Source organism: Mauremys reevesii, linkage group 3 (assembly GCF_016161935.1).
Source record: "Mauremys reevesii isolate NIE-2019 linkage group 3, ASM1616193v1, whole genome shotgun sequence".
NCBI lineage: Eukaryota > Metazoa > Chordata > Testudines > Geoemydidae > Mauremys > Mauremys reevesii.
The window spans coordinates 82835343-82851289 of record NC_052625.1 but is presented as its reverse complement, the minus strand read 5'-3'; the positions used below and the strand labels follow the sequence as shown (position 1 = coordinate 82851289).

General features: G+C 42.5%; 1 protein-coding gene across 5 annotated transcripts in view; it reads left to right on the top strand.

Annotated features, from left to right (window-relative positions):
* Positions 1–9270, top strand: part of TTC13 (tetratricopeptide repeat domain 13) — an 89760-nt gene extending 80490 nt beyond the window's left edge. For 4 of the 5 annotated variants that reach the window (XM_039528558.1, XM_039528559.1, XM_039528561.1 and 1 more), the window contains 2 exons: positions 6297–6376; positions 9119–9270. In XM_039528558.1, coding sequence (XP_039384492.1) covers positions 6297–6376; positions 9119–9242 — 204 coding nt within the window. In that variant the 3' untranslated portion in view covers positions 9243–9270. Of the gene's footprint in view, positions 1–6296; positions 6377–9118 lie in introns of those variants that run through there. The other variant, XR_005595570.1, reaches the window with a different exon arrangement.
* Positions 9271–15947: the final 6677 nt, after the last annotated feature.

Genomic DNA, 15947 nt, shown 5'->3' with positions numbered 1-15947 from the left:
CTGAACAGAAATGTTCCCCGCTGTTAGCCACGCGGTGGGGGGAGGGGTGAAGCGATCATCCCAGAGAATTGGGTGTGTGTGTTAACCCAAAACCCGCAGCCCCTCCTCCTTTTAAATGGCCTACCCATTTTAAATGGCCAACCTAACAGCTGCTTGGTATGGGAAATGAGGGCACTGCTGTTTGAAACCATTTCCACATGTTATGAAGGTTAAAGAAGCCAAAAGACTGTGTCTTCCCATGGCTGCCTGCAAGCCAAATTCTGTTGCCCAGCCCTGCGTGAAAGATGTCTCACACCAAACCGGCATACCCTCAATAGGAGGCAAAATGCAACCTTGTTCCAAGAGCACATGCACTATGTAATATTAACAGCAAGATTTACCGTGAAAGAGTTGACCTATTGTTCTCTCTAAAATGTCTTTTTAACTACCACTCTCCCTTTTTTTCCTCCACCAGCTGCTCACACTTTCTTCTGCTTGCCAGAGGCTAGCGAAAATTAGAAGGCGAAAAAAACGCACTCATGATGAAATGTTCTCTGAGCTCATGCAGTCCTCCCACACTGAAAGAGCCCAGCAGAATGCGTGGAGACAGACAATGTCAGAGTCCAGGAAAGCACAATATGAATGCAAGGACAGGTGGCAGGCTGAAGATAAGTGGCAGGCTGAAGATGATAGGTGACGTCAGCTTGGTGACAGAAGGCAAGAGGCAATGCTGAGGCTACTGGAGGAACAAACTGATACGCTCCGGCGTATGGTTGAGGTTCAGGAAAGGCAGTTTGAGCACAGACTGCCACTACAGCCCCTGTGTAACCAACCGCCCTCCTCCCCAAGTTCCATAGCCTCCTCACCCAGATGCCCAAGAACACGGTGGGAGGGGCCTCCGGGCACCCAACCACTCCACCCCAGAGGACTGGCCAAGCAACAGAGAGCTGGCATTCAATAAGTTTTAAAGTGCAATGTAGCCTTGTCCGTCCTTCCTCCCCCACCCCTCCCGGGCTACCTTGGCAGTTATCCCCCTATTTGTGTGATGAATTAATAAAGAATGCATGAATGTGAAGCAACAATGACTTTATTGCCTCTGCAAGCGGTGATCGAAGGGGGGAGGGGAGGGTGGTTAGCTTACAGGGAAGTAGAGTGAACTAAGGCGGGAGGGGAGATTCATCAAGGAGAGACAAAACAGAACGTTCACACCGTAGCCTGGCCAGTCATGAAACTTGTTTTCAAAGCTTCTCTGATGCGCAACGCGCCCTCCTGTACTCTGCTAACCGCCCTGGTGTCTGGCTGCGCGTAATCAGCGGCCAGGCGATTTGCCTCAACCTCCCACCCCACCATAAACATCTCCCCTCACTCTCACAGATATTGTGGAGCGCACAGCAAGTGGTAATAACAATAATGCATATGGTGTTTATAGTGCTTATAATTGTGGCAGTGATCTGAGCAGGTTCCATGCTTGCCGTGCTATGGCATCTGCACTTAAAAAAGGCGCGAAACGATTGTCTGCTGTTGCTCTGACGGAGGGAGGGGCGACTGATGACATGGCTTACAGGGTTGTCACACAGAATGGCCCCCTCAAGGATTGAATTCACAACCCTGGGTTTAGCAGGCCAATGCTCAAACCACTGAGCTATCCCTCCCCCCACTATTCACGGAGGGAGGGAAGGGGGAGCAAATGAATACAATACAAATCTGGTCTCTTTATTGTTTTGATCCTTCTCTCTCTCTCTCTCTCTCTTATACATCTTAGGCTGGCAGCAGACGGTGCAGTACGACTGCTGGCCATCGTCGTCTCCCATTTATGTCCAGGCGCCCCTGGCCAACCTCACTGAGGTCGGCTAAAAGAGCACCCAGGAGACAACGACGATGGCTATCAATCATAATACACTGTGTGCTGCCAAAAGGCAATGAGCTGCTGCTGTGTAGCATTGCAGTACCACGTCTGGCAGCACCCAGGAGACATACGGTGAGCTGAGCAGGCTCCATGCTTACCGTGGTATGTCATCTGCACGGGTAACCCACGAAAAAAAGCGAGAAACAATTTATCGCCGTTGCTTTCATGGGAGGGCTGATGACATTTACCCAGAACCACCCACGACAACGTTTTTGCCCCATCAGGCATTGGGAGCTCAACCCAGAATTCCAATGGGTGATGGAGACTGCAGAAACTGTGGGATAGCTACCCACAGTGCAATGCTCCGGAAGTCGATGCTAGCCTCAGTACTGTGGACACACTCCGCCAAGTTAATGGTCTTAAGTGGGGACACACACAACTGACTGTATAAAAACGATTTCTAAAAAACGACTTCTATAAATTCGACCTAATTTCGTAGTGTAGACATACCCTATGAAGATGGCCTTTTTAGTAGCCATCATGTTGGCTTGTAGAGTTGGGGAGATTGGTGCCTTGATGACAGATCCTCCCTTTACAGTATTCTTCAAGGATAAGGTTTCTTTACATACACATCCTAAATTCTTACCTAAGGTTCTCTTGGAGGTTCCTTCTTTGCCAATCTGTTCATTTTACCAGTGTTTTTCCCAAAGCCATATAACTCTCTTCAGGGGCCTCTTTTAATACCCTGGGTGTTAGAAAGGCTGTGGCCTTCTACTTGGCTAGGACAAAGCAATTTTGAAGGTTAACCAGGCTGTTCATCTTCACAAATAGATCCAAGGGATCCACGATTTCTGCTCAAATACTATCAGGGTGGATATCTGGATGTGTATCACTTGTTATGAGACCGCAGGGTTTCATCCTCTTCAAAGGATGATAGCACATTCTACCAGGTCACAAGCAACATCCACTGCTTTGCTTAAGAACTTACCAGTGTCTGAGATATGTAGGGCTGCTGCATGGGTTTTTGTACATACGTTTTTGAACCTCTCCTCTTTAATCCGTGCCATCAGATCCAATGCAGCTCTGGCTGCTGCAGTACTATCTTCAGTTCTGGACTCCGTTCCAAAGCTCACGCCTCCCTCTGGAAAAACTGCTCAGAAGTCACCTGAAGTGGAGCACTCAGAGACACTACTCGAAGCAGAGGAAGAAGTTACTCACCTTGTGCCATAACTGCAGCTTTTTGAGATAGCTATCTCTATAGGTGCTCCACTACCTGCCCTTCCTTCACCTCTGCTTTGGATTGTTCTAAGTAGACACACTTGTGTAGAGAAGGAACTGAGGGTGATTTGTCCGCGCATCCCTACATTGCCTCAGTGTCCAGCACAAGGAGGCTTTTAGGGCTTGAGTGCAGGCTGAATGGGCACTGAGAGTGTGTGACTCTCTCATCAAGGTCTTGAGAGGTGCATGTGCAGTGGAAGTTGAGCACCCATAGGGGGACACATCTTGGACAAACTGCAGTTACCGCACAAGGTGAGTAAACTCTCTTTTTACTGTTAACACTGCAGAACCAATTCAGCTAAGGGAGAATGAGCTGGATTCTATTCTTCCTTATGCCTCACCAACAGAATAGTTGACTAAGCTCCAATGAGTTATAAAACCATTGAAGAAAATTATATTATACAGGTGTAACTGATAACCAAGTTTGACTTGCAATACCTTTTACTGGTGATGAGGCATGAAAAAGGAAGTACAGAACCTAGCTTCTCTGTTCACTGTTGATGAGTTTAGAAGGCTGATAGCAAGAAAAAATTGAGCTAATTCAATATTGAAAATTGACAATAAGCAGAGAACAAATAAGAAAGTAACCTGTCTTCTTACCGTGGCCAGTGCCAGATGCTTCAGAGGGAGTGAACAGAACAGGGGAATTTTGAGCAATCCATATCTTTTCATCTAGTCCCAGCTTTTTGCAGTTTTGGGACATCTGGACCAAAGGGTTGCATCCCTGACAATCTTTTGAACCCCCAGTTATACTTGTGGCTTTCATGATGTGCCATGGCAATGAGTTCCACAGGTTGATTTTGTGCTGTGTGAAGAAGTACTTCCTTATGTTGTTTTTAAACCTACTGCCTATTAATTTCACTGGGTGACCCCTAATTCTTGTGTTTGTGAATGGGTAAATAACACTTTCTCCACACCACTCATGTTTTATAGACCTGTCATATCCTCTCTTAGTCGTCTCTTTCTCAAGCTGAAAGGTCCCAGTCTTTTTAATCTCTTGTCATATAGAAGCTGTTCCATATCCCTTCTCTATACCTTTTCCAATTCTAATGTATCTTTTTTAAGATGGGTGAACAGAATTGCACACAGTATTCAAGGTGTGGGCATACCGTGGGTTTATATATGGCATTATATTTTCTGTTATCTATCGCTTTCCTAATGGTTCATAACATTGTTAGCTTTTTTGATTGCTGCCTCACATTGAGCAGATGTCAGAAAATTATCCACAATGACTCCAAGATCTCTTTCTGGAGTGGTAACAGCTAATTTAGACTCCATCATTTTGTATGTGTAGTTGCATTTCTTTACACTTATTAATGCTGAATTTCATCTGCCATTTTGTCACCCAGTCACCCAGTTTACTGAGATCCCTTTGTAACTTTCGCAGTCAGCTTTGGACTTAACTATCTCGAGTCACTTTGTCTTGTCTTTAGATTTTGCCACCTCACTGCTCATCCCCTTTTCCAGATCATTTATGAATATATTGAACAGGTAGGTCCCCAGTACAGATTCTTGGGGGACCTTGCTATTTACCTATCTCCACTGTGAAAATGGACCATTTATACTTTGTTTCCTATCTTTTACTTATCCATGAGAGGACCTTCCCTCTTATCCCTGACTGCTGAGTTTGCTAAAGAGCCTTTGGTGAGGGATCTTGTCAAAGGCTTTCTAATAATCCAAGTACACTGTATCAGCTGGATCACCCTTGTCCACATGCTTGACACCCTCAAAGAATTCTAATAGAACCCCACTGCCACTTCTAGTCACTTCAAAGTGCATTTCACTTTGAACTTTCCATGTCCAGCAGCAAGTCTTTCTCAGTGGAGGGCCAATTACTAATCTGTTCTCTTCAGCAATCCACCAGACCATGAATTTGGTAAGCTTCAGAGCAGAGTGCAAAATGTATTTTTCTGACTAGTTTTTTGATTGACCTTTATGAGATGAAATAGGGCAGTGATGGACAACCTGCAGCCCATGGGCTGCACACAGCCTATCTGGGTAATCCGATGATGGGCCGCAAGACAGTTTGTTTACATTGACTGTCCACAGGCACAGCCACCCGCAGCTTCCAGTGGCTGTGGTTCACCGTTGCCGGACAATGAGAGCTGCGGGAAGTGGCGTGTGCCACAGGGACGTGTTGGCTGCCACTTCCTGCAGCTCCCATTGGCCAGGAACGGTGAACCACGGTCACTGGGAGTTGTGGGCGGCTGTGCCTGTGGACGGTCAATGTAAACAAACTGTCTTGCGGCGGATTACCCTGATGGGCTGCATGCGGCCCGCAGGTTCCCCACCACTGAAATAAGGTATTGCACTTTCACTGGCTTTTACTGATGTGAAGCTGCTCAGGTGTCTTGGCTGTGTTTAGTAGTCAGAATTAGAAAAAAACCCACCCTTAAATCATAGTTGTTACTAATGCTAAGCTGGAGTTCAGAAATACGGAATGGGAAGAATTAGATTAATGCAAAATGCTAGAAAAGCCCAATATTATCCCAGATTTCTGGCATTACTGAATTTTTTCAGTAGGCTATCAACTAATACTACAGAACAAACATCTAGCCGTCCAATTTGTATTTATTAATGGGGAATACAATCTATTGTTTTAAAACCACCCTTGATTTCATAATTTTATGGCATTTAATCACTAGTGTCCATTAATTCTGATTAAGACATAAGAAGATATGTCTTGGCTGTGTTTAGTAGTCAGAATTAGAAAAAAACCCACCCTTAAATCATAGTTGTTACTAATGCTAAGCTGGAGTTCAGAAATACGGAATGGGAAGAATTAGATTAATGCAAAATGCTAGAAAAGCCCAATATTATCCCAGATTTCTGGCATTACTGAATTTTTTCAGTAGGCTATCAACTAATACTACAGAACAAACATCTAGCCGTCCAATTTGTATTTATTAATGGGGAATACAATCTATTGTTTTAAAACCACCCTTGATTTCATAATTTTATGGCATTTAATCACTAGTGTCCATTAATTCTGATTAAGACATAAGAAGATATTCTAGATTCCACTGCAAAAGGGTGAGAACATTGCTTCCAACCCAGGTGCTTATCTAATTTCATGGGTTTAGTTTTTCTTCACTGTGCATTCTCATGGATGTGCTAATAATAAGTTAGCATTTTTCAAAATGCCATATTTTCTTACTCCTTTGTAATTATTTGTTGATATGTTTTGTTTCAGTTGGTTGATTTTGAAGCCATGACAGCACCTGGTTCTGAGGCTTTTAGCAAAATAGCCAGAAGCTGGATGAATCTCCAAAGGTAAATGTATTGTCAAAGAAAAAAATTCAAAACTATTATATGCAGACTTAAACAAAATGTATATGTGTATGTAAAACAAATATGACCTGTGATAGTCCTTAGTAAACCATAAATGTTAAGATGATCATGCTTCCTGTGAGCCAGTTTATTGTACTACAGCCTGTCATGATAAAATTCACTCTAGTGTAAAGGGCATGCACAAGGCTATATGTACCAATGAAAATTCACTTAATGCCTGTGCTAAAGGTTAATGTGGTACATATAGCCTTGCATAGACCCTCTGTACTGCGGTGAATTTCACCATTGGTCCCCAGCAGGATATTAGAATTTAGTCTGTGTTAAATTGTTTAAACTGTAACTTAATACAGATTTTTTTTAAAAAAATTACCATCAGCTAAATACCCTATAGCACTTGTGCATAGGAAAATTAGTGACTTTCAATATTAAATTTAAATAATAAGTCATGGGCCTGCCCAGCAGTCTAGGAGTAGTACAGTAACTCCTCACTTAACGTTGTAGTTATGTTCCTGAAAAATGCGACTTTAAGTGAAACGATGTTAAGCTAATCCAATTTCCCCATAAGAATGAATGTAAATGGGGGGGTTAGGTTCCAGGGAAATTTCTTTTTGCCATACAGTACAGTACAATAGTTGGGAGGTGCCCCTGCCTTACCCCACACAGGCACAGCCCACTGGCACTGAAGACAATGAAGCAGGCAAGGAGGCTGAAGGTGCTGTAGGCTGGAGAAGCATGTTGTGCAGCAGCAGTAGCTTCCCCTACACTGAAAGCACCAGGGGCAGAGGGGCTCAACCCTCGGACCACCCACTCCACCCCTTTACTCCGCACACTGCATCCTCGCTCCGCCTTCCTCCCTCCCCTGCCTCCTGCCCCCAGCAATCAGCTGGCTTGAGGCATTCAGGAGGGAGGGGGGAGGAGCGAGGACACAGCACGCAGGCTGTCCCTCCCTCCCTTGCCTCCTAAACACTGCAAGCCAGCTGATTGCCAAGGGCGGGAGGCAGGGGAGGGAGGGGGGGAGTGCACTGCGTCCTCGCTCCTCCCCACTCCCTCTTGCCCTTGGCAATCAGCTGGCTTGCGATGTTTAGGGAGTAGGAGGGAGGGGGAAGGAGCGAGGACTCATCACACAGCCTTCTCCCTCACTCCCCTGCCTCCTGCCTGCGGCAATCAGCTGGTTTGCGGCATTCGGGAGACAGGGGAAGGAGGGAGAGCCTGCACGCCGAGTCCTCACTCCTCCCCCCCTCCCTCCTGAACACCGCAAGCCAGCTGATTGCTGTGGGCAGGAGGCATGGGGAGGAGGGAGAAGGCACTGATCTGTGGGGGCGGGTGGCAAGGAGGCATAGGGGAGCTGATATGGGGTCTGCCAGCTGTGGACAAAGCAGGCAGCCAAATGACGTTATAGCGAAGCATTGCATGACTTTAAATGGAGCAAGATGGAAACAATGTTAAGCGAGAGGGAGTTACTGTGTAAGGTGTTGAAGCACACAAAGGGATAAGAATTTGGGTTTGGTGGCACCAGGAAGAAAAGTGAGTAACTACTGAGCTATCCTACTTTGGCTAATTCACGTGGCACTGGAGGGATCCACATCTAGTTCATTTCCTGGAGGTTCTCAGCAATACCAGGCCTCTGAGGGCATTTATGGAGGAGAAATTAAAAGGAGTTAAAAATGTGAATGTTTTTAGTGCAGAATGAAATCTAGTATTTTAAAACTACCCTTTGTTACACACTCACACTAGAATATATTTATGTATCCAGACATATTTACAATGGAGTACACACGTTCATTCCTTGTAAACGGGTGCTCACATCACAAAACTGTCACAAACTTGGCACTAATTGTCCCTTTGTGGTCATTCTCAGTACAAAAGCAAAATTTTGAATGGGCTGGAGACTGAAATAGGTTCCTAAACATTCCTAAAGGTGGTCCCTCTAGGTCAGGATTAAGGCACTTTGTGGGGTAGCTTAAGGAAATCCTGCACTGCTGCTCTATGCTGTACCTCTTCTGTTGATAGTTTAACTTAATTATCTATGGTTGTCAGTCTGCTAACTTTCACTAGAACTATATTCTATTTAAATGAAGGAAAGCATAAACATTCAAGTACATTAATTTGAATCTGAGACCAATTGCACTTTCAGACAATAAATTTACTTGTAAGTCAAACAAATTAAATTTCCTTATATGAAGGAAAGGAACACATTAAATATTACTACACCGATGCAACATTGAAGCAGACCATTTTTTAAAATTGAATCCACACAAACTTTGACTTTATCATCTTAATACTCATGATGTGCAAACTGTAAATGTTCATTTTGCAATTTTTACACTCACACTTTTCATTAATGTATTATTAAAGTATTAAAACAAGTGCTGACACCACCCTCACTATGAAGAGTAACGAAATGATATATCTGAATGAAATCAGCTTCTCCCAATTTGTGGTTAGCAGTTCAGAGTGGTTATTTTACAAAATGAATAATGGTTGTTAGAGAAGCAAATCTTAGTTTATCCTAATTATTGCCATCCCAGAAGGCTCCTTTATATAGTGATTGCCTCATTCTCCATGCTGAGGCTACTTGCTGAAGTGTGAGTTATGGTGAGCAAAAGATTTGAGCAACAAACTCCTGACCAAGATTGGGCTCTAAATCAGGACAGACTGAAACTTTGTCCTTGAAGTACATTTTTAAATTCTATTTCAGTTTGTTAATTTTGTTCTCTTTTTCAGTATTTCTCCTTCTTACAAGAGTCTCCCATCAGTATCAGAGACTTTTCCAACGTTAAGAACAATGACTGAGGTGCTAAATGCAGATTCTTCTCGTTGTCTTAAAAAAACTATAGTTGCTGTATAATTTATACAAATAAAGGGCCCAGAACTCTTGTTTTGTAAATTATTTTTGAAAAGGAAAAATTCTGAAGAAACTGGGTCCTTTGTTACTTTTGATACAATTTTTGATAAATGTAATGTTTGAACCATTTTCTTTACCTTAGGGCTCTCAACAAACAGGAAAATCTTAGGATGAATGTTTCCATGCATAATTTAATGCCACTGCCTTCCTAATAGCAAATTTATTTCGGTGACCAAACCTAAGGGTGATATGATATAATTGAATGGGAACTATTTCGAACCTGCTGCAGATATGGATTTTGTTCTTAAAGAATGTTTTCCTTAATGCACTTTGAAAATCCCATATCGCCTCTGTCTTTCAGTCATATGTCTTCAGGTTCTTCAAAACAAAAAGTTTAACTGTGAAAACGTTATGAACCATACTATGTGTGTAATGCATAAATTCACACTTTACGTCATGGTGTCCTATGAAGAAGTGTTTCAAATACCTGTTTGACAAATAATGTCAGGAACACTTGTAAAGAAATTGGTTTCAGGTAAACAAACTTTGGAAATAAAAATAAACGGTATGCTTAAAATGAGCCTTTTCTGGTGAGCAAATGACAGACTTATACTGATGGGCATTGAATTACTTGCAGGTGAGGCTGGCATGCTGCTGTTGGGTTTCTTGATGTGGAGGGAACCAATAGGTTGTGAATGTACTGGGAGAGCCACCTGGAATGCTGCTTAGGCTGGTTTGTCAGATGGTGGTAGGGAGGGACAGCATCCTGGGGAAACTCAGAGCTAGTAGGGTAGCCCATCAGGCTGGCCTGGCTCAACTCAGGCAGTGAGGGTGACACCACAGACTATATTTCATAGAAAGAGGTGGATTTTATTTCAGGCAGCAACAAAAGTGACCACCATGATTTGCAGGGAGTCCCAGTAAATTGTGGCTTATCTTCAGAATCAGGGAGACCTATGTAGCCTATGCAGATTCTGTCTCCTGAGTATCTTGGCAGCTTTTGTGAAGTAGGTGGCTTCAGCCACAAAATCTCCAGTAGACTAGGGTGGATTTAGATGGTTTATTTCCTCAATGTGGCCATTTTCTCAGTTACTTAATCTGGGCTAGTTTTTTGGTTTTTAATGTTCTCCTGCACCTCAAAAACTGTAAACAGAAAAAAAACTACTTCTGTTTCTAGGATCATGACTTTCAGAAGTCTTTTTTTACAATATCACTTTACAAAATTCACTCTTTGTTGTCACAAGCACTTTTGGGCACAGTATTCCCTCTGCTAGTCTCCATTAACTATGTTCTTTGTTTTATGTACTCTGAATTTTCCAGAGCTCAGGGTTATGTGGGCAACTGCAAGGCTGTCCCCTAATCAGAGAAAGTGTGAGAAATATCTGAGGGAGCAACTTCTTGGCAAAGGGTGTAAAAATGACATACCTGCAGCCATTTGAAGCTTGAATGTAACAGGTGCAGAGAGATCATTTAGCAGCAGAGGGCAGGCAATCCCCAACACCCTGATTATCAGACACTGCCCAGAAGAAAATAGCTACACATCTTTATGTAACCCTTCCTCCTCCAGGGCACTAAGTGCTGTAGCTCCCTGATGAACTCTAGTGACTCAAGATACACACAGCTTCCCCTCTCTAACACCCTGTTGCCACAAGAGGTGGCTTTTTGAATTTTTGAGGATGTACACGAGGAATAAATAATGTCCCCCCCCAAAGAAAGTGGCAAAGAACTGAGAATGCCCATGTCTGTGACTGAAAGGAGGGGCCTCTGAGAATAGAATTGGTGGTGCAGTGGAGTTAGGATAGGGAGGGGAGTTTAAAAAATGCACCTCCGAAGAGGAGTTAAGTATTAAACAATACTGTGCTGTCACCAGTAGACTATATTACAGAGTGACTGCCATCACTCCATACTTAAGATTGCATGTGAGTTTCCATTATAAGCTCAGTATTCCTCTATCCCTAAAATTCAGTCATACTGCTCTCAAATCAGTAGGTTACATCTGGGGCTGTGACAGAAACTTTCAACAAAGTTTGAAGTTACCTGAACAGGAGGGTTTCCTAATTTGACATCCTAAAGATAGTGTATGGGAGAGTTTAGTTTTCTAAAAAAGTCATTATAGCAAAGAACAGAAAATGAGAGAAATCAGAACTTAGTTTATGGGGGGCCCCAAGCAGATCTAGAGCAGAGGTTCTCAACCAGGGGTATGTGTACTCCTGGGGGTACCAGAGGTCTTCTAGGGGGTATTCAACTCATCTAGATCAGTTTCTCTCAACCTGGGGGTTGTGACACTCGGGGGTCAGGGGATGGGTTTAGGGGGTCGCAAGTACAAGGCCAGCATTGGGATGGCAAGCATGGCAATTGCCCAGGGCACCATACCACAAGGGGCCCTGTGAAGCTACGTTACATGCTTCAGCTCTGGGCGGTGGGGCTTGGGCTTCAGACAAGGCTCACAAGTGAAAAACAGGCTCAAGTATCACATTGGAATGTAAGTATGATATTTATATTCCAGTTGATTTATTTTATAATTATATGGTAAAAATGAGAAAGTAAGCAATTTTTCAGTAATAGTGTGCTGTGACACTTTTTGGTATTTTTATGTCTGATTTTGTAAGCAAGTAGTGTTTAAATGAGGTGAAACTTGGGGTACACAAGACAAATCAGATTCCTGAAAGGGATGCAGTAGTCTGGAAAGATTGAGAACCACTGATCTAGAGACTACATTAAAATTTTTGTGGATTTACAACCCAATTTCAATAGTTAACTAGGATCATTGCCACCTTAAAAAAGGACATCACTTCATAGCTGGAGACGTAAACTTTCACTTGTATAAAAAGCATCTCTTGCCCATTTCTTTGGGGGTAAAGAGACCTCAGTGTAACCTCAAAAATGGGTGTGGTTGGAGCCCCTGTTCACTTTGAACATTATAGTTCATAGTGCACACCAAAGCTACCTGAGAAGGATAGTGAAAACATCCATCTCCTTCCACTTATCTCTTACTGCTCCCATACATTACTGAAACAAATCATACTTTGTTCCACATTAGCTACCCCCTGTGTAATGCAAGTGAGGTTCAAATACTTTTTTTTCCATTATGCATTTGTAACTCCCACTTAATGGTAATGGAGCTGAAGAGATAATTGAAGATAGGATTAGATTTTAAAGATGATTGATTCTTGGTACATTATTGGTATACGTGCACTCACCAGACAACCTGTTTAATATCTGTTGGATGACTAAATCCAGACAGAGCTTGAAGACCTCATATGCAAACAGACCCAGGGCTGCAAGAATAGTCAGTCACATTTGACTGGAAAGTGCTGTGACTTCCCCCAACCAAGAGTTATACCAATAACAGTGGTTCAGCAGGAAGTATGTGGATTATTCTTTTCACCTCCCTTCCCCAATTATTTTTGTTTTTCCTCCTGCAATGCTGCAGAAATGGACAGACATTGCTCAAAGGTCAGAAAAGCAGACAGTTATGAGCAGTGGTCTGGGTACAGGAAGTTTTTCTTTAGAGCCATGCACTCCACCCATTCTTGCCTATGTGCAACAGGAACATTTGAGTTGGATATTCAAAGAGCAGAGTTCACTTGAGGGAGCTTATTTTTATAAAACAATTTTTGGGACTAAGAAGTGTGACTTTAGAGTACTGAACTTCAGCATCCTAAACTCTAGAATCCCCCAGGAAGTCTAGAATAATGGACAAATATGGAAATTCGGTGTATGGTATATTTACCAGGGAGTATTTGTCCAACTCACAAAATTGTCACAGCGTTTGGGATGATTGGCATTTCTTGCTCAAGAGAGGGAAGTGTGAGACTGGAACAGCAGCAGAAATTAAAGTGCAGACCTAGGTCCATTAGCAAAGCTTGTATTATGGGAAAATTTGCACACAGCCTTCCTGCACTGTCTGGCTCTAACTAGTACTAATGATCGTTCTCTTCAAAGTCTTATGATCTAAAGGGAGTACGTTTAAAAGCCTAAAATAAGTGTGATGTTCCCCATAAGAGAGATGGGAGCTGTTACAGTAATTTGCTGCCCAATTGTGGTGTGGGGGGTCTTATCTTGCTCATGCTCCTGCTTGGACATATTTTTTACCTCCCTTCCTATAAGTACGTACTACCCATTTCTATTGGACCTTCTATGTAAGGGTCTCAAACTTTTTCCAAACAATAATAAATTAAATAGAATATCCCTATGATAAAAGTAATTATCTTTAGCCTGGTGGAAAAACTGAGGTACAGCAGCTTTGCAGCTGTCAGGAGTAGAGCTCAGATCTCTGGACTGGCTTTATTATAGCCATAAGATGTATTTCCTTACAGATTGTAAGTTTTCCTGTGATTGTATCATTTAGGCAGAAGGGGGAAACATACTAGGGCTGGCTGGCTGGGAAGTTACCTTTGTGCTTTCTCTTAAGCTGTCCCTCATGCCTGGGAGGAACTCCTCATAAAACATCTGCAAAGCTACCTCAATATCCTTCAGATCCCTCTTTAAAACCTTTCTCTGTTTTGATGCCTACAAAAAGCTTGACAACTTGGTTGCTGGTGTGCTGACCAGTACTGTCTTAACATTTCCTTATATTCACATGGCCATCTTTCTGTGTCCATCAGTTGTCTCTTGTCTGATACTTAGTCCCTGCCCCCAAAGTGCTTAGTCTGTCTTTTTATTGTGTTTGTACAGTGCCTACCATAATGGGATCCTGGTCCTTGACTAGGGCTGCTAGGTGCTATGATGATGATAAAGTCAAAGGAAAATTTTATTTTGAGGTGGGAGGGGGCAGGAACATTTCTCTGGTCTCCTCCACAAACAAATCCCTGCTGTTGATATTTTTATCTACCATTCTGTCTTCTACTCTTCTGACTTTATGCCTACCCTTTCTTTCAAAATAAAGGCATCTAGAAGAAAAAATATATTAATTGAAAATGAATAGACAGGTGTGGTGTGTCAACTTCCTTCTCTGGGTGTGATATACAGAGGCTGATTAATGAAGAGTGAGCTTTAGTCAGATCCTTCCAAACTAGTTTAACAAACACAATGATTGGGCTAATGGAAGATGAATGGAAGACGCCTAGTATAGGGTAAGAAGTTAACCTCCCTCCTTTCCCCATCAGTCCAGACAAGGTGGATTTTGTGGAAATATCATTTTTAGCTCAGAGATTGGTACATTTGTATATGACAGCCCAAACCCTTGCAGCAGCAGCGAATCATCAGCCTGTAATCTTCAACCATATGCATGAACCCATATGGATACTAATTAGAATTAATGGGTTTACCTTGCAATCAGTATCTATAGCAGATAGAGCTCTAGTGCTGTGAGTTTCTGTCCAGGCAACTAGTACCTCTTATTTTTAAGGAAACAGAATTCTCCTTCTGCACTTCTTTTAACCCTTAGGACTTTGTGCTATTGGAAACATTCCTCTTGTACTACACCAACCACAGCAAAAGTTTTATTTATTGTATTTGTTTGTAAAAAAATCATTCATTCATCTATTGCTCTGGGTACTTTAACAATAATAGAAATACTATAAAATACTTCTATATATTTATGCAATACAATATAATCATTCTAATAGACTGCCCAGTTACAGTCAAGCTATTGAACTTTCACTTATCTTAAAAAATAAATTCAAACACTACTATTGAGCCTGTTTTAATATGTTGAGGTAACCAACTCCACACAGCAAAACTCAGCTAGTAAGAGCTTACTAAATCTCTCTACTGTTGGGGGGACAAAGTGAGAAGGGTAAATTGATTAGGAGGCAGGAGATCTGGATTCTATTTCTTGCTGTGTTATTGACCTGCTGGGTGACCCTAGGCAAGTAATTGCCCCATGCCTCAGTGTCCCCATCAGTAATTACCTCCTTTGGAAAGCACTGGGTATTATTAATAATTACTGTGGAAACAGCACTAGCACTAAGACTACCTGATTCAGGATGAAACCTCCTCCATGAGTCATTGGGTTTCCTCCAATATGTTTCTTGCACTGAATAAAATAATACTGAAATAGAATCATGAAAATCACCAAGCCAGCAGTACATGAGACATGCTCAGAAGTGCCTGACTAAAACCACACTCTACAAGTCACTGTGGATGAGATTAAAAAAAAAGTTAGCCCCATATCCCTGAACACACTTCCAAAATGAAATGTGGAAAACTAATGTAAAATCCCACCAAACAGAGAAGCAGAGGGTAAATTCTAAGGGTGGGGGGTGACCAGTGTGACAGAAGTAAAAAAAAAAAATGAGACAGCATATACTCCAAAATACAAAGGATGTGCAAGAAACATTTCCTCAGATTATCAGAAATGGTCAAATTTACTAGTAACAAATTATGAGTGAAAAACTGCACAAAAGAAAGGAAAGAGACCTGACACTGAACCAACCCAAGGGCAATGATGGCAAAGATGAATAGGGGCTAACACCCAAACAAGCTGGGAAGCCCTGGGGTAGGTCTTGATGCAACCATGCTCCGCCAGAGAGATGAGATGGGAGATTTCTGCATTTTATTTTTGCAGGGCTTGTCATGCTGACACAAAACACTTTGACTTGGGAGTAGGGTGACCAGATGTCCCGATTTTATAGGGACAGTCCTGATTTTGGGGTCTTTTTCTTATATAGGCTCCTATTACTCCCCACCCCATGTCCCCATTTTTCACATTTGCTGTCTGGTCACTCTGCTAGGGAGCAGCAGATAGGAGGTGAGCGAAGGGAG